Source organism: Pelodiscus sinensis, chromosome 7 (genome assembly GCF_052426305.1).
Source record: "Pelodiscus sinensis isolate ZL-2025 chromosome 7, ASM5242630v1, whole genome shotgun sequence".
Classification (NCBI taxonomy): Eukaryota; Metazoa; Chordata; order Testudines; family Trionychidae; genus Pelodiscus; species Pelodiscus sinensis.
In genome coordinates, this window is record NC_143058.1 from 68138641 (window position 1) to 68157292 (window position 18652).

The 18652-nt window shown below is 42.2% G+C and overlaps 1 protein-coding gene across 11 annotated transcripts; it reads right to left on the reverse strand.

The window, feature by feature from the left end:
- Positions 1–1055: 1055 nt before the first annotated feature.
- Positions 1056–18433, reverse strand: OSGEPL1 (O-sialoglycoprotein endopeptidase like 1). 11 transcript variants are annotated; one of them, XR_012905367.2, is made up of 10 exons: positions 18298–18419; positions 14476–14548; positions 13516–13766; positions 12599–12986; positions 8701–8905; positions 8468–8616; positions 4994–5124; positions 4475–4546; positions 4134–4255; positions 1056–1625 (listed from the first exon to the last, which is right to left on the reverse strand). XR_012905367.2 is itself a non-coding variant. In XM_089779858.1 (9 exons), the coding sequence occupies exons 3-9, from the start codon at positions 14488–14490 to the stop codon at positions 1547–1549; spliced, it is 1374 nt and encodes a 457-aa protein (XP_089635984.1). In that variant the 5' UTR covers positions 14491–14548; positions 16113–16182; positions 18298–18433; the 3' UTR covers positions 1056–1546. The 11 variants fall into 11 exon arrangements, 10 of the variants coding, with proteins under 10 accessions (XP_089635984.1, XP_075790301.1, XP_075790299.2 ...); XM_089779858.1 differs by lacking the exon at positions 4134–4255 and adding an exon at positions 16113–16182 and having other exon boundaries at positions 8468–8905; positions 18298–18433; XM_075934186.2 differs by lacking the exon at positions 4134–4255.
- Positions 18434–18652: the final 219 nt, after the last annotated feature.

The window sequence follows — 18652 nt, forward strand, 5'->3', positions numbered from 1 at the left end:
ACAGAATTCCCAGGTCATGCAAGTGGTCAGTGGCATATGAGAATAGAACAAATCTCCTAACTTCCAGCTCCCTGTTCTACCTATGAAATAGCACAGTTGCCCTTATGGATGCTTACATTGGTCAGATGTGTTAGTAAGAGCAGACTAGGAAATACAAACATTTCAATAATAGCATGAACAATAATTCCCAAAACAGATGTGTTATAAGTTGAAAATTTCAAGTTCATTTAGAGACTTTTGGTGTAAAAAGTTGGATTGAAAAATAGGCCATAAACTGTACATAATGTCCAAACAAGTATTTTTGAATATGACAAAGCTTTTTTTATGCTTCAAAACACAAAAGCTAACAAATAGCAGTTTGCGATTGTACTGTGGAAAAGTGAATACCTGCAATGACTCTTACTTTGATATATGAGAAAGTAAGTTAAGAGGATACCAAAGTGCTTTGTAAATTGATTTATAAAAATACATTTCTACTGAAGTGCAGTGACTGCTATCCAATTATTTAGAGGAAGAGAAAGACATCAGATGCCTCTTAAAATACAGGAGTTTATATCTGCCCACATTTCAGTTTTGCTATGATAATCACGTTAGTCCCACAGACTTACAAAAGGTGGCATGGGATCTCTGACTGACCAAGTATTGCAAACCTTATTTTTATATCATATTCAAAAGATAGCACCTTTAGAAAGCCAGTGTTATTTAAGTCCAAAATAAACCACTGATTCAGTGACAGCTGGGGCCAGATTGTCTCTAATCCTTGCACGATGCACATAAGTGGGGAGGATGGAAAAACACTTCCTTTAATTTGCTCAAGGAGGTAGGGCTATGACACCAGCATGATAAACTGTCTCCCTAATGAAAGGGGATCATGCTGCACTTTTGAAAGGGGATTGGTATGACAGGTGCTTTGTAATAATTATTATCATCCTTAGTCATTCATGTTTTGCTATTGATAGTGTGGGTACTTTTTGAATACCTATAATCAAGTGCAAAAGAGAAAAGTGAGAATAGCTATCAAATTCAAAACTTGGAAATGATTTTATCATCGCACATATGTTAATACAGTATTTATTCTTATTCTTTTAAAAACAAATCAATAAGCAATGGCATTAAGTGTACCCAAAAATTCAAGTTCTATTTATTAGGGATGGTTCTAAGGAAATTAGGCTCCTAATTCTCAGATTTTCCAAGGGATTTATTAGGCTACACTTGCAATATATTTATGCATACATGCTATTTGTATGAATAAATTCACAGAAAATACAAAAAGGACAAATGCTAGAGAAACTTTTGCTCAAACATGATCATTTACAATTGCTGTTAATTTTTTCTTCCTTTTTTAAGCTTTCATCTTGATAGCTACAGATTTTCCCCCACTTCAGTTTAGTAATTTGAAACATCTCAATGGCATCACAGCATACAATAGATAATCCTCTACAATTGTAAAATGAGTACAGATAGTAAATGTAACAATTCTGAAATAACTTTTATTGAGCCTTTAACTGCATTCATTTTAATAAGTTCTTCCTTTAAAATCCATGCATCAAATCATCACTTCTAGCCTTGGTACCTTGATGGCAACTTCTCTGACTTGTTTTGAGATATCAATTCCAAGAGGTGCTCTATAATATAACAAGCATTATATTATTTATTTTAAACAAATAATATTTTATAATTAGGGCAATAAAGCTAGACATTTACTCAACTATGAAGCTACCTATTTAAAGTAGTAAGCATTATGAGAGAGTATTTGTTGTTTGACTCCTGTTAGCTTTATACAGCCAATGAAAATTTGTAAATCTATAAAGCACTTACTGTATTTTATTGTATCCAACTTCCCTTTTTATAAAGGTTTCCTTGATCATAGCATGATGATGTACTAGTTTCATCTAACCCGTTATGTTTTTGTAGCATTCCCCTTCTCCAGTGACAGTTAGTATAGTATTGCAGGTTCTTTCTTTCCATATTAATAGGTCGCTACTCTCTACTAAGTGTCTGGTCACAGATGATATGCACAGAAAAAGAAACTTACTATCTCCAGGCCAGAAACAACATCTGTATGCAATTAGACTTTTCTCTCTCACCTTGTCTTTAAAACATGGGTTATGAGACTCTTCAAAAGTCAGTCTTTTATTAGCAAAAGGAACCAAAACTCAGCCCAAGTGAAATTAAAGGAGCAGCACTGTTACTGAAGTTAATGGGAATTGCTCCTGGTTATGTCCCAGGCTAAGTATGACACCAGGGGTGAAATCTTGGTCCCACTGAGGACAATGGCTGAACTGCCATAGATATCAATGAGCTTAGAATTAACCCACATATGTTCTGCAAGTAATAAAACTGTCCAGTCATGGAAGGACTACCACAGGAGAGAGGGATCCCACCATTGTGTAGAGCTAGCACAGAAGATCGGGTAGCCAGCACAGGGATAAAGGAACGTGGATTTTCCTTGTACCCTGTGTATTCTTGGCTGCTTAAGTGGTCCCTGTATACACAGAAATATTTTCTCCACTTTCCTCCCAAGCATCTCTCCTCTAACTGAGATAAGGAATTGTGAATATAAAACACTGCAAAGATTCCTAAACAAGGATTTCAACTAGTTTCAATTTAAATTTTTTTACTCAATAGAGTTAAGAAAAAAGCAAGTGGCACATTAATAGTTCTTGTTAGACATGTAAATGTTCAAGATATGGTTAATCTCTCATTTAAAATAGGCTGGATATACACTTGGAAGGAAAATGAGCAACTGGCTGAAAGTATTTGACAGCTAGCCAGAGACTAATCAAAGTAAAAAGAAATCAGAAATACAATAGTTTGTGAATAAATGGTTGTAATCCATTGGGTAAAGGTCCAGTAAAGTGACAGAATACGCAGTATAGGAGGTCAGCAGCTGGCGAAAACACAGATTCATAGTGTTAAGAAAGTAAAGGGAAAAAAACCCCAGGCCAGGTCAAATCAAATGTATTAGCATTATTGAACCAGAAGCAGAAAGCTTCTCTGTCTGTTTTCTCTCTCCAGAAAGTCAGGTCACAGAAGCAAACTATAAGGGCTCAATTTATTTATAGCTGCTTCTAAGAGTTTGCTGTTTCTGTCCCTACCACCTAGTTGAAGAGATTACCCTACTGTCTGAACTAGAACCTGGAATACAGCAGAAGAGATGACCTTTGGCTATAGTGATGGTTTGTACCCCCTTCCTCCCAGCAAGTTACTTTTCTTTTTCACTTTGATGCAAGTTGACAATTCACAATTTTCATCCCATTGCTAACACTGGTGAATGCAAGAAACAACAGAAGTTCCCAAGAGAGTTGTCCTGTGCCAGTCTATCTGTTCTGTGGGACTGCAGCAAAGTAAGGTATCCTTATTTTTTTAAATTAATGAAGCCTTACACAAATACTCTTTGAAACATGACATTCCAACATATTTGTTCTATGGGAAAACTGCAAATCTGTTTCCTAAGAAGCACCAAAAAAGTCTGCTTTTATTGAGAAGAGGAAAAGATGAAGGCCCATTTCATAGTAACACAGATCACAGTTAGCATTTTAAGATCAGGGTATCTCCAACGTTTCCCAAATGCTTTTCAACATCCCTACTTCCATTCCTTCCAAAACCTACATAACCTCATAAAACAGGCCATGCAGTATAAGTACTGTATATTACCAGACTTTTCTGCATCAAATGTTATTCAAGATGTCTTGCTTAAAAAAGCAGTATTTTAAACTCTTATCTAAAGACCTAGGCCAGATTGATGAACAGTGGAGCTTTGCTGAGAAGGTGTCTACTGCTGTCCTCCTTCAAGATTCCCCTCAGGATGCTGGGAGGTAGCACTGCTTCTTTTTTTTTTTTTAATGGTTAAGGCTTGTCAGCATCCCCACTGGTAGAGGCATCTGAGAGGTCAACATATCCTTCACATGCCTTCTGTTCAATTTTGGGAAAGTACTAGCCTGTCTCCAGTTCCTTACAACAGGCTGGGACTTGTGTGCCACTGCAGTCTTCGCCAACAGATCCTCCATCTCAGGAATGTGCACCCAATCTAAATTTAGCACTGCATGGCTGATCATGAACAGAGAGGCAGCTGGGTTCACTGCATAGGACAATGATTTCAGAGCCAGAAAACCTCAGTTCTAGTTCCATACCTGGCTCTGCGACCATTAATTAAATGGCCATGAGCAAGATGTTTAACCTCTTCATGTCTCAATCTTCCTGTATTACAATAGGAATAATGATATTTATCCAACTTCATAAAGTGCTTTAAGGTCTATGAACAAAAAGGGGTAAATAAGTTAAATTGTATTTTAATCTTATCTAATTGAAGTAAAAAGTTACTGAGATTTAAAAAGCACAACTGCATCACAAGAAGATTCACATAATAAAATCTGATTGTGGAATTGAAAGAGGCTTACATTAAAATGATTGCATGAAGTTAAAATGCAGCATGACCCTACAAAAATGTACTGGTAGGAGCTATGCCACTTACTTTGGTTCATAGCGAATGCCATCTGTGCTATGTAACACACCTAGTCCTGCACGCATCCTTTCAATGCCATTCCTAAACAGAGAATATTAATGTAAAATGCACTTCATACTTGATGTACAAATGTCTTTTTATCTGCATGACACATTATCAGTGTGACTTCATTACAATAAGGAAAAATTCTTACACAATTACAGGTTGGATCTCCTTGATCCAGCACCCTCGTGGCTTGACCAGTCCCTAATAAGGAAATTTACTGGACCAGGGGAGGGTCTCCTGTCTCCAGCCTCCCAGCCCTGGGTAGCCACTGCCACTGGGCTCCGGGATGCACTGCTGGACTCCCTGCCTCAGAGTTCTCTGATCAAGGGACATCCATGGTCCTGCTGAACCACAGATGTTGCTGGTCTAGAAAGTCCTGGTTTAAGGAGGTTCAAGCTGTACAATGTCAATTGGCTTTTCACATGTTGTATCATAGCTTTAAAGAACATTAAAAAACAGCATAAAACCACAGTCTTTGCTCACCATGCAATCATAACACCATTGTCAGTACAGAGTTTGGGTGGAGGACACAGCAAATTGAAGTTGGTTGCATTGGTTACAGTTTGCAGAACTCTTCGGATATACTGGTTACTTGCAACTCCTCCTGATACAACCTGACAACAATTGTTAAAAGACAGGCAAACACATTCAAAAAGTAAATAATGAACAGCTGATAGTGTACTAGTTGAACAAAAAACTTGATGAAGATATTGAAGAAAGTTCGTAAGAATGTCCATACTGGCTCAGACCAATGGTCCATCTAACCTAGTATCCTATTTTCTGATAGCAACCACTGCCAGATGCTGCAGAGGGAATGAACAGAATGGTAGTCAAGTGCTCCACCTTCTGTGGACTACTTTCTTAGCTTCTGATAGTCAAAGGGTAGGGACCCAAGAATGGGGATGCATCCATGTCCATCTGGCTAATAATCATCAATGGACCTATCCTCCATGAACATATTTCTTTTCTGAACTTTGTTATAGTTTTAGTCTTCACAACACCCCCTGGCAAAAAGTTACACAAGTTGACTATTGTGTAAAATGGTCCTATGTAGCAGGCAAAGACATTTCTTTTTTAAAAAAATGTCACGTAATTCTAGCATTAGAGTCAGTTAAAAAGTGTCATCTATTTATGCGTCCAGTAGTTGAAGTCATTGAAAATTCTGCTTGCTGTTACCTGTGTGTCCTTGTACAGTGAAGAATATTATTGGAAGTTTTATTGGATTTGCCATATGATCATTTTATGATTAATTTAGGAATTTTTCACTTATATAATTAGGATGCTGTAATACATGAAAAGGTAAGTAATCTTCAAGGTTTTACAGCAACTACACATTTTACCTTTAGACACAGTCAAAACATTTCACGTTTTTGAACTCTTTCAAGAAGAAAAAGGACAATAGTGGAAGAGGAAGATCTTCCATGAAAAAGTGTCCTATTTTCTGACAAGCTCTAGTTATCTTATGGAAGAGAGCTCAGTGTAACTGAATAACAAGAAAAAGAAATCCAGTTATAAGCAGAGTTCATTGACATTTTCACATGTTCACTAAAATCTTTAAACTTTTTCATTGTATTTCATAAAACTTAAAGCATCACAGAATAGAAGTACATGGCTTAGTGGCATTAACAGCACGACAATTAAGAAAATATTATTTTTCATATTTATTAAGATAAAATGTCAGATTTTATACTATATACTTGGGAGAGTTTGTCTGTCTTTCCATCTGTCTGTTAGTTAAAGAACTCCTCTTAAATGATAAGGGCTAGGAACACCAAATTTGGAATGCAGCTTCCTCTTATTGTAACTTAAAGCAAGGTCAGGGTTTGGATATGCCTGGAATGTGATTGCTTTTCACCTCTCTATATGTTAAAAAAAATTTCCTGTGGGATGACAGAGACATAATTATGTCACTCTGGGATTCCACAGCCCCTTCTTCAGCCGCCCTGCCCAGTACTCTCGCACGCAGTGGGAGTCAGGCGGCCTTCCCCCACTGTGGGGCGTGGTGGAGCCAAGCAGCCTTTCCCCCTCATGGAGGGGCTGAGGCCAGGCGGCCTTTACCCCTCATGAGGGGTGAGGTGGGGGGTAGGTAGGCAAGGCCAAAGCCATGCGACCTTTTTCCCCTTGTATGTGAGGTGGGGGGGGGGTGTGAACTTCCCCCCTTGCTGGGGGGGGGAGGGAGAGGGTGGCCAGCTGCAGCCTCAGTCTGGCCCAATCCCCAAGTGGCTGAAGGAAGACAGCTGAGCCAACCTTGGCCTGGCCTTCCCCTCCAGTGGCTGGAGGGACAGAGCTGGGCCAACTGCGGCCCCGGCCAGGCCCCCCAGCAGCTGGAGGAAGAGAACTGGGCCAGCCATGGCCTTGGCCCAGACCAGTCCCTTGACGGCCATGCAGCAGAGAGCGGAGGCTGGGCTGGGCTGGGCTGGGCTTACAAGGGCCCAGCAGCCAGGGGGAGAAAGCTGGAGCTGCTTAGCCCCAGAGAGGGGGGGTTGGAGAGCACAGCGAACACGGGGCACAACCCCCTAGTAAAACCAAACAGAAAAGAGACAGAACCATCAGGCAGGTGAACAGGGCTGGCTGAGGACATGCCCTTCTTCTCCCCCATTCGGGACCACTCCAGCTTCCTACCTCCAGCCTCAGGTGCCCTTTAGGGAAGGGGAGGAGGCTGAAGCTGCCCCCCAATTTGTACAGGGATGTTGCTGGCTGTTCCCCTTAGTCAGGGAACAAGGGGAAAGGGCAGAGTTTGCTGCATTCCTCACTCTAGCTGGGGAGTACAGGGGCAGCTGAACCTGAACCTGTCCCAGCCTGGGGAACATGCACCCCTCCCCCAGTTGTGCCTGCTGGAGCTGCAGCTGCCATGGAGATGAGCGTCTCACCTGGCCCCAAGCTGCTGTGATGAGAGAGGCCTGGGGTAGTCCTCTCTTCTTGGGGTAACCTGCATAATGAACCCATCATCCTCAGCCCCATCCTAAAGCAATGATTTAAATGAAGCATGTATATTTTCATTTTATTTTCCAAAAAACGTGTTAAGGACCCAAACACTGGATAAATCTTCTAGTCTAGTTGACAATAAATGAAGAATTCTGAAACAGTACCTCTACAATACCCTGCAGCCATACCACCTTGGGCTGTCAGATTTCACAAATTTAATAGAGTTGAATCTTACCAAGGATGTGATAAGAAAGCTCCAATGAAAAGCAAGATACTAATGGAAGTAATGTTGGCAATTCAATAGGTGCCACTCTTCTCTCTAAGTCAATGCTTACTAAATGTCCCAGCACAGAAATGCAAAAGTGGAGAAAGGGTACTGTTTTGCTAGAGATACTCTCTTTTGCATGAGACACAGAACTACTGTCATGAGCACTTTTAGTAATTAAAAATATCATGGTACTTTTAACAAGACTGAAGTGCTAATCCTGGCCAATTTTAAACTTGGCTAATCATCTTCTGTCTAACTGTAAATTCTCCTACTTTCATCTTCATGTTTTATTTTTACTTCCTCTCCTGAATAGCTTCCTAGTATAGCTCAGTTGAAACAAATGATGTGTTCAGAAACCGAGTGGTCCAAATATCAGTGAAGGGTGATGCTATCTCTACATGTAGTTTTCATATCAGCTTGTTAACTTTATACAATGCTTTGAGATCATTTGGAGAACCATCTAACTGTGGATAGATGTTCCTAATGCATCTAAATATATATAATACAAATATAGACATGTAAGAAAATTTTTAAATTACTTAAACAATGCACCACTATGCAATCCTCTATGTAGCACCACACATTACTGCAGCAGAATTTATTTAAAGGATTTCTATGTTCCACCAAACGTATTACATGCATTTATTTTAAATGCTGGAGCAGTGTTATCATCACTGGAAATATCAAGGAAGGTTCTAATGTCTTTCTCCAGGTGCTGTTACATGTTACCCCTTGACACAGATAGTAAAATTATATCTACTTACCAAGGATGCATTTGTTTGCGATAGGATACCAGTTTTTATGCAGAACAGAATGGCCCGGTGTGTTCGCTCAGCAATATGAAGTGCTACTGCATGCTGTACTGCAGCAGCAATGTCTGTAACGCAGGACATGAGATGGCCCTCCTGTAGACCTGTAGAAATTGTAAGCAAATGCATTTTCCCTAATAAAACTGCAAAACCGGCACAATTTATATATCTCTTACTTTGAAAAATACCTTCTTCCTTTTCTTTTTGCTTAATTATTCTAGTGGCATTGCAAAGAAATCCAGAAAAGGAAAAATTGCAGTTAGGATGATGTCTCATGGGAGCTCTGAGTTCATAATGCTGCCTGTTTCCCCGCTGGGCCAAGTGCTCAATAGCTTTCCCACCACTCATGCTGCAGCACTCTGGGTGCTTTGTTAGAGAGAGTCTTCTTGCTACCTAGGGCGGGGAGGAAAAAAAGCTAGTTATGCTTACAATAGTCTTGGAAAGAAGAGTTGGGGAATAGGGCCATATTGATCCCTGATGTAACTACATTGCTCCACTATAACTCCAGTCAGATAAGTTATTCTAGGGATGAATTTGGCCAAGAGTTTATATATTGGGAAGTAGGTGCAAGGAGAAAATAGGCATGTCTACACTAGGAAATTATTTCAAAATGACTTATTGCAAAATAACTTCTGAAATAATAATTTCAAAAAAGTGCATCCACAGATTGGAGCTTACACTGGATTTAAAGCCCCCAGAAGCACTCCAGGGAAGGCACCAAGTGGGCGAACCCTTCCTATGGCTGCCTGCTAAGGTTAGCCGAGACACATGCTTACAGAGGCTCCTCTCTACAGATGCATCTCACACGCCATTTCTCCACTGCCTCGTGGGACACCAAACTCATACTGTGTGCTCTGATTGTCCTTGCAAATGCTGTAGCACTTCCAACATGGAGCCACAACTGCTGCAAAGCAGTGCTAGGCTCATAGGCCTTGTGTGGTACCACTGCACTCTGGAAGCTTGCCAGGCTGGACAGCTATTGCTTCGTTGGAAATCAGTTTTGCATGGAGAAATCCACAGGTGGGGCTGTACTCCTGCAGGTAGTCAAGGCCATCAATAACATCTTTCTGTCGAGAGCTGTCACTCTGGGGAATGTCGACACATTTGTGGATAGGTTTGCTGCCATAGGCTTCCCCAACTGCAGAGGGGGGGTATACACTACACTCATATCCCCAGCCTAGCCCCTGACCTCTGTGCCTCAGACTATATCAACAGAAAGGGGTACTTCTCTATGCTGTTGCAGGTTCTGAGGGACCACCACGGGCTGGTTCACGAACATTAACATCGGCTGGTTGGGGAAGGTGTATGATGCCCACATCTTCCAGAACTCCTGCCTGTTCCAGAAGATGGTGCAGTCGGGGGAAAAAGTGCCAGCATACATTAGGGTCAGGGTCATGGACATACCAATCTGCATCCTGGGCAACACAGCCTATCCCTTATTCCGCTGGCTTATGAAGCCCTACATGGGCAGCCTGGATCCCACCAAAGAAAACTTCAGTGCAAAGCTGAGCAGGTGCCATATGGCTATGGAGCATGCCTTCGGCCGCCTAAAGGGGAGGTTTAGGAGTCTCCTCACCTGCCTGGACATAAGCAAGTGCAACATCCCCTATGTGCTAGCGGCCTGTATTCCAAGGGGGAGACTCTCCTGTCAGAGTGGGGGGCAGAGGCTGATCAGCTGGCCAGGGCTTACGAGCAGCCAGACACCAGTGCCATTTGATGAACACATCAAGGGGCTTGAGGGAGAGTTTCAGTCAAGGCCACCTGAGAGACTCTCCCCTGGGCCTCATGACAAGGAGTCCCTACATTGCCCCAGTGTGCCTTTCCTCCTCTATCCCTCCTTTTCCCCCTCCTCTGCAGAGCAAATAAAAAAGCCTTTTTGGGGGGAGGAGAGAGGGAGGGTAAAAACAACTGTTTATTGGGGGTATATATAACAGGGGAGGGACTGGGGAAAGAACCTGGAATGTGAGCTCAGGGATGGGGCTGGGACTGGCACCTGTCTTGGGTAGCTCCGGAGGCTTTGGCTGCCCTCAAGGTCCCGTTGCCATGTGTTCTGGGGTCCCAATGGGAGGGTTAAGAGGGGAAGCCAAAGAGCGGCAGGGAGTTGGGGAGGTGGCTGGTGACCCGCTCCATACACAGGGCTATGCTGTCCATCACACAGATCAGGGAGGAGCACATGGTCTCGTGCTGATGTGTATAGGGGGACTGGCTCCAGGGCGAGGAGCAGCTCCTGGCTGGCATTCATGGTGGCCTGCTCCTCCTCTTCTGCCTCCACCCTGCCCTCATGGAGGCTGACGTCAGGTATGTGTTGGCTGGACTCAACAACAATGGGGAGGGGGCATCAAGCTGCTTGTAATAGTGGCAGGTGTGAGGAGCTGCCCTAGAGCATCTTTGTTGCTCCTGGCCTTGTTGTAGGGCTGCTGGAGCTCTTTTAGTATCCTGTGGACCTGGTCCAAGGTCTCCTTTTTCGGCCAAGCTAGCAGCCATGCAGCTGTAGACATTGGCATTCCTCCTCCTGGTGTGGAGATCCTGGAGGTTGGTCTTCTCACCCCAGACCTCAATGAGGTGTAAGATCTCTGCATTAGTCCACGTCGGAGCCCTCTTTCATCCCTGGCCAGGATGCTGTGGGAGTGCTGGCAGCCATTGAGGGCTCAGAGGGAGCACTGGGGTCCAACATGGATCCTGAGATGGATGCTGTGTGCATGGTACTGTGGAAGGTCCATGTGTGTCACAGGCCCTTTTCCTTCAGCCTGTTGCTTTAAGCTCTGGAGATGTCAGGTGTGGCCAGAGCAGCCATAAATGCAGCTGTAAGGCCAATTATTTCAAAACAAGAGTAGCTGAGTGTCTACATTCATGCTATTTCGAAATAACCATTTTGAAATAAGCATTGTTCCCCAAGAAAAGCAGGACTTATTTCAAACTAATAAGCGGAGTGTCCACACCAAAAAGCCCATTATTTCAAAATAACAGGCTGGTTATTTTGAAACAATAAGGGGATTTATTTAGAAATAATTCCCTAGTGTAGACCAGGGCAAAGAGACTAAGGTTAGAAGAAGTTTACAGTAAACTGAATGAATATGAGGATCCTCAAACTTTGCAAGAAACATGAGAACTCTAGTTCTTTTTCGGTTTGAAATGAATACTGACAGCTATATTAGACCTCCAGGATAACATTTATAGAAAGGATTTCACACTTTTGGTTTGGTTGGTTTAAAAATTTCCTTTCAAACCTGTGCTAATGCTTGGAAATAAGAAACCAAAACTGGCGAGACTAATTTTATTTATTCAGTGATCAACACGCTATAACTTGTGAAACATAAACTAGACTTTTCAAATTATCTCGGGTACAATTAGTAACATAGATAGGTCATTTTAAAATAACCAAACATAATTTTAAACAATGCATTCTTTTAAATATAACTGCTAGTCAAATATGTACTGCATATATTGTGGAGCTTTGTGTCCAGCCTCAGTGTACACTGGCCAACCAGGTTATAGCTAGCTGCCAGCTAACAACTAATAATGCTAATTAAAGAAATATTATGCATATAATTTAGTAGCCATTATGCCCTCAAATATCTAGTATTTCAAATTAAAGAAAATGTTTATTGTTTATATTGTACTGTTTTCTTTATATGGTCTGTAGTGATATTCTAGAAAGCCTGCTGATTAACTCATTTAAACCTGTGAAGTTGTAATGAAAATTCATTTAGTTTAAATATACATCAGCCAAATCAGATCCTTCCTTTAATAATGCCCATTTAATATTTAAAAAACAGTTTATTCAGATTTATTTAAGGTACGCATCTAGGGTCACAACTATAAAAATACACAGAGAAGGTTAATCTATGCAAGTGATTAACCTAACCTGTTACTGAATTCCAGTTTTCCCACTGCTGGAAAACACATTAGCTGCTCTAAAGCTTACAGAAATTCTTACCTAAAGCAATGCCAGAGTCTCAGTTTCCTAAAGAATACACACCATTACTTTTGCTACTGTTAAGAGACAGACGAATTATGATGCAAAGATACACAATAAATGTAAGTGCTTCTACAAAATGCATAAATAAATCTCTACTGAACTATTACCTTGTCAAGCATGTCTCCTGGTGCTACATCCACTGACTGTCCAAGCAGCAGGAAATCTGAAACTCCTTGTGCTACTGCCAGGATACAGTGGCCTCCAGAGATTAAAAGAACTAAGAAAGGAAAGTCCACTTCGTTTATTAGCCTAATTGTAAGTGCATGTGCCTCCATGTGATGGATAGGGATGAAAGGCTTTTTATACTTGTCCACCAACTTTAAACTATATTCTAATCCCACTCCAAGACTTAAAGCGAGTCCTGGCTTTACTGTAGTTGCAACAGCAGATAGTTCATCTAGAGAGATTCCGCTGACGCAGAGTGTTTCTTTTACTATTCGCTCAATATTTTCTCTGTGAAGCTGCTGTGCCACTGGAGGAATAATCCCACCTGTTCTGGTTACAAATAAAGAATTATGAAGTGTCCATATTTAATGACAGATGGAATCACAGAACTAAGAGAAGAAAAACACTATAGTGCTGCAGTGTCATGGCTGTACTCTACAGTATATTTAAAAGCATTGTCTAGTTTGATTTTAAATGCCCCATATAGTGAGGTTACCATCACTTCCAATGGGAATCCATACAAGGATTCAATTTGCTCTTGCTTGGTTTATGTCCTATTTTAATTTAGCATTAGACTAATTTGTAGGGGTTGGTACTCTGCAACCCATCTCTGTCATCAGGAATTCAGCAAGGAGTGTCCTTTTCAAATTTTCTTTTGTCTAGACCCAGAGACAGGTAAATAACATACTCTTCAGGATTGGTGGTTGTGGAAAATTTCAATAGAATTGATAATCAGAACCAATTCATATTTCTTAAGACTTAAGAACCTCCCCCTTGATGAAATACAAGTGTAAATGACAACAGTATTAGTAATCAAATGCAGTTAGAAAATAAAGCACTCTGAGTAATGTCTACGTACTTCAAATGGATTTCATTTTGAGAATGTAGAGCTTCTCCTAGGATGTTGCCATTATCATCCACCACAGCAGCTCCTGTATCATCACAACTAGTTTCTATGCCCAGAACTAATTTAGGAGGGCAGTATTTGACAGAGTTAAAGAAAATGCTTCTTAAACACACAGACCAGCCATGCTTAGCTGATTTTGAAGTGCATCTGGAGACAATATTTGTTGATAAAATCTTCTGCATAGCAGCATTCCTAAAAAAGAACTGTACAGAAACCATCCTCAGAATTCAATTTCCACAACAGTAATGTAGGCAAGCCAAGTCATATTAGTAACAAGTAATTTTAAAAGCAGTGGCCAAATTCATGCAAACTGTCACTTCAAAGTTAATGTAGTTACAACAAAAATGACTTTAATAGGTTCACGTTTAGGAAAAAAGGAGACTAAAAATTCTGTTATTCCATCATTTATTATCTGCACTAGAGGTTTGAGTGAACAAGGCATAGCTGACAGCAGAACGTATTTTCTCTAATATTAAGGAGAGGTTCTTATGAAAAGTTAATTGAAAAAAGAAGCCAGTGCCAAAATATTTTACAAATTTTTAAAATGATTTCTTTTCCTTATTTTTTGTAAAATAACCTCTAGGAAGACTGAAACTAATACCTGTTTCCTTTCCCAGTTTTGCTTCTCCTTTGGGCATGCATACTGTTTTATTATTGGAGGGTTTATCAAGAGTGTTTTCTTATTCTTTTACTGTACACAGAATTACACGAACATCAAAAAATTGTAAGAAATGAAGCAAATCAATGTACCTTTAATATTCTAAAAGAGTCATAATTTTAGAACTCAGAAATTGACCCAACTCACATATCCCTAACCTAAGGCATTTGTTTTCTAAGAAATCAGAAAAAGAAATGGAAATGTTTTCTTAATACTTAACATTTTGAGAAGGGATAGGAGGTCTGTAGTTTTACCTGCAGCCAAAACATGTTTCAAAACAGATTTTGTTGAGAGTCTCCAACTGTTGGTATTACATTTTACACTTTTCTGTGAGAGAGATACAGAACACACACTACATCTCAGAAAGCTCTGCAATGCATAGACATTATGTATCATCAGGCAGATTTGTTGGTTTCGCTCTTACATTCTAAACTGTATAAATAATACCCTACGCTGTGTCTACATTGGCAAGATTTAGCGCAAAATCTTGCCACCTGTCTACACTGGCTGTGAGTACTTGCGCAAGAATACTGACATTCTAATGTAGGAAATCAGTGCTTCTTGAGCAAATACTCTGACGCTCCTGCTCAGGGATAAGCCCTCTTGCGCAACTGTTGTTGCGCAAGAGGCCAGTGTAGACAGGCAACGTTAATTTCTTGCGCAGGAAAGCCCGATGGCTAAAATGGCCATCGAAGCTTTCTTGCACAAGAGAGTGCCTACACTGGCACAGATGCTTTTGCGCAAAAGCACATCTCTTGCGCAAAGGCACATGCCAGAGTAGATGCTCTCCTGAGCAAATACTTTAACGCAAAAACTCTTGCTTTAAAAGTATTTGCGCAAAATCATGCCAGTGTAGACGAAGCCCTACAGTTTATATGCCTGAATACTCCATTATTAGAAAGAACCCAACTTATAAGTTTCTTCAACTGTAAAAAGTATTCAAACTTTTAGAAAGTATTTATAAATTATAAATACATGATCACACAGTTATGATTAGATGGAACCAGGGGGCCATGAATCCAGAGAGTAGGTACAAAGGTGTCATGGCTCCTGCTCCAGTCACAGCGCTGGTATAGTGGCAGAAAGGGTGAGAAAGAAGGGACTGTCCCTTCTCTGCCCTCACAGTACTGGTTCCTGCGTAATTAATTCCCTGTGATACTGCTATTGCTGAAGTCAATGGGAAAACACTCAATGACTTCACTGTGAGCAGGATCAAAAAAAGTTTGTTACAGCACATCACAATGTAAAAATATTCCTTCCATTTTTTGTGCATACCACTCCAGCCAATATTTTTAATCGGTCGAGCCTTTATAACATACGCTATAAGAAATGCTCTCTTGGATATTCATTTAAATCCAAGCTAGCCTGATTAAATAATGGGTCTTTTAAAAAACAGGACAGTGATAACCTGATAACATAATTAGCTGTCCTACTTTCAAGAGCATTCGCTAACAATTCAAGGATGCTGTTTTATTTATGACATAATGTCAAGCACCCAGCCAGGGAAAATGAAGCATTACTGAAAAAAAAGAGAAAAGAAACAAGTTAAGATAGCTATACCAAAATAATAAAATAATTAATAGTATATTTTCCTCTATAAATCTTGAACTACTACAGTCATTATCCTTATTTTATAGATGGGAAAACTGAGATAAAAAGATATTAAGAATCTTGCCTTGTCATGGCACGACCAGGAGAAAAAAAAAATGTATCAATCTTAGTTACACTGCTTCCCATTCAATGAAAGAGTGGGGATCTTTCAAACCATATCTGCACAAGTATCTTGGTTAGATAACTTTTTAGGGAAACCCTACCTTAAGACATCACCTGAGGAAAAACAGCAGGAAAGAAGAGAACATGCCAAGCAGCATTTTCTCCTTTTTGCTCTTACCATTGTGTCTAATTTATGTAACACCATATCTGACCCTCGTACTTTACAAATAAAATGACACGTCTCTGCCCTGAAGAGATTATAAAAATAGATTTAATTCAAGATTATATGACTAACAAACAAAGAGAGGAGGAAATCAGCATGGAAGAATAACAGTTACAACAGGAAAAGATCACAAGATATGGTTAATGTTATGGACACATCCTATTAATTATCTCTGAATATCTTAAAATAATTTTTTCAACATACAGTAAAACCTGTGTTATCCAGCACACTCGGGGGATTAGGGCGTTGTGGTTATCTAAAAATTCCGGTTATCTGAGGGACCCATCAACCTAAGAAAAACCAATGGACAATAATAGTAAAACTCAAGTTTTTAATACTGCTAGTTTTGTAATATGAGGCAGTTGGTCTCACATTTCTATTTTGAATTGAAGATGATTAGTACTTCTTAAATAAAAAATTGTTAAGCAAATCATGGTAAACCAAGCCAGGCCTGTGCGCCTGAAGATCTGACAGTATTGTGGCTGGGGGCAATGCCGGTTAATAAAGTTTTCTGGTTAACAGAGTGCTGGATAACAAAGCTTTCACTGTATTATTTTGTGGTTAAAATCCAGAACGAAGGCAAGAGGGAGAATTGAAGGCTGGACAAAAAGAAGAACTTTTCCTCCCACTACTGTACTACAAGGTGTACTTCTCATTTTTTTTTTCTTGTTAATGTTATAGAAATTGTGCAGCTGAGAAAATATTTGTTGTAACAAAGCCATTGTTTTGTGTAATGTCACTAAGAACTGAATACATAACTTTTCCAGAACTAGGTAAGAAGTGTGCTGAAAATCTACATGGATAACTGGCTGGAACCAGTATTTCAGTCTTGTTCCAGCTTTAATTTCAATGAACAGGGCTATCCCAGGATAGGATAGTTTTGCTAACTGTGCTTATGTACCTAGAATTTGCAGGGGTGCTGAATGAACCATAGCAGTACTTTGACTGGATGTAGAGGGAGCACATAGCTCCCACAATGTTATGTGCAATCAGCATATGCATCACTTCACATGCCCTTGCTTTAAATGCATGTCACTTGTGCAATACGGGTAGAAAAATCTACAAAGATGAAAACCAGAATCTGGAAAGCCTGTCCATGGCAACGGTAAACAAGTCTTGCCGGCCGCAAACAGAACCCCAATGGGCCATAGGTTTCCCACCACTGCTCTAAACTAGTGGTGGGGAACCTAAAGCCCCAAGCTTTCCTGGATCCAGCCACTGAGGCTTGGGGCCTCCCCACCCCCAGCATTAGGGAGCCTGCACTGATGCTTCAGTCCTGATCACGTCCTCCCAAAGTTCCTCCTGCATGGCTGGAGCACTAGCACCAGCTCCCTGCTATGGGGAGGTGGAGAGAGTCAGGCAAGCTGGGACCAGATACAATCCATGAGCTATGCCTGGCGTGGGGAAGAAGCTGCTCTGCACACAGCTGCTTCCCTTCCCCTGACTGCGCACATGGAGGATCTCCCCTGCTGCTCCGATTGGCCAGAATCACAGCCAATGGAAGTAGCAGCAGGAGTGCCTGGGAGCCGCTGGTGGTTCAGGTAAGCATCCCTCCCCATCACCCGAACCCTGTGCCTCCACCCCACTCCTGCCCAAGACCCTACCTCCTGCCTACATCCTCCATCCCCCTTTGCTTTTGCACCCCCTTCTGCCCAGATCCCCACCATTTTGCTCCAGCACCCACCGACCCCCAGCTCACTCCTGCACCCGTTACCTCGACACTGCACCCCACTGTGCTCCTGCACCCCCCCCCCCACCCTCCGCCAGCCCCTGCACTCCTCCCACACACTGAACTCCTCGGTCTTCGCCCCACCCCAGAGCCTCGGGGGGGGGGGGGGCACAGAATCTAGTAGCCCGGGTCCCCCCGGCACTGGCGTGAGGGGAACGTGGGGAGGGTCTTTCTCCTGCTCAGGCGGGGGGGGGGCAGTCGGTCTCCTGCAGTGAGGCTGCGGGGACGGAGCCTCAGGGGGCCGGTCTGCGGCCCCGCGAGCGCGGCGGGAGAAGCCGGAGTGGCTGAGGGAGCCCCGCTGAAGAAATGTCCCGCTGCAGGCAGCGCGCGGCCCAGGGGGCTGACACCGCCCCCGACTCCTGGGACCGGGGTCTGCCTCCCCCCCCCCCGCCAGGCTTTCCCCCGCCTTACTTCTGGCTTCTTGCCCCGCCCCTCAGCCGGGATTCAGCGGCGGCAACTGTTTCGGCCCCTCAACGGTTAAACCGGCCTCGCCGTCGGCACAACTGGACCCGCTGGGGCTGCCCTGATTGAACGAGAGCGGGTCACATGGAGAAGGTGGGCCAATGGGAAAGGAGAGCTGCCCTGGGGGCGGGGCAGAGAAGGGCTGGCTGGCGCCATCTTTGATCCGGGCAAGTAGGAGCGCCCTAGAAGCAAGCGCCGGGGGCGCCATCTTTGTTAGTCTCCCGCCATCACCCGGCGCCGCGCCAGCCGTTAGGCGGGACCCGAGAGCCGCACCGGGGAAGACTCCGCCCCGCGGCGGCGAAGG

Excerpts from the sequence above, each read along its gene's own strand:
- OSGEPL1 (XM_089779858.1), bottom strand. Across the intron at positions 5,125-8,467 it reads CGCAAACAAATGCATCCTTG|GTTGTATCAGGAGGAGTTGC; the intron begins GTAAGTAGATAT and ends AATTGTTGTCAG. Across the intron at positions 4,547-4,993 it reads AATGGTGTTATGATTGCATG|GAATGGCATTGAAAGGATGC; the intron begins GTGAGCAAAGAC and ends TTCTCTGTTTAG.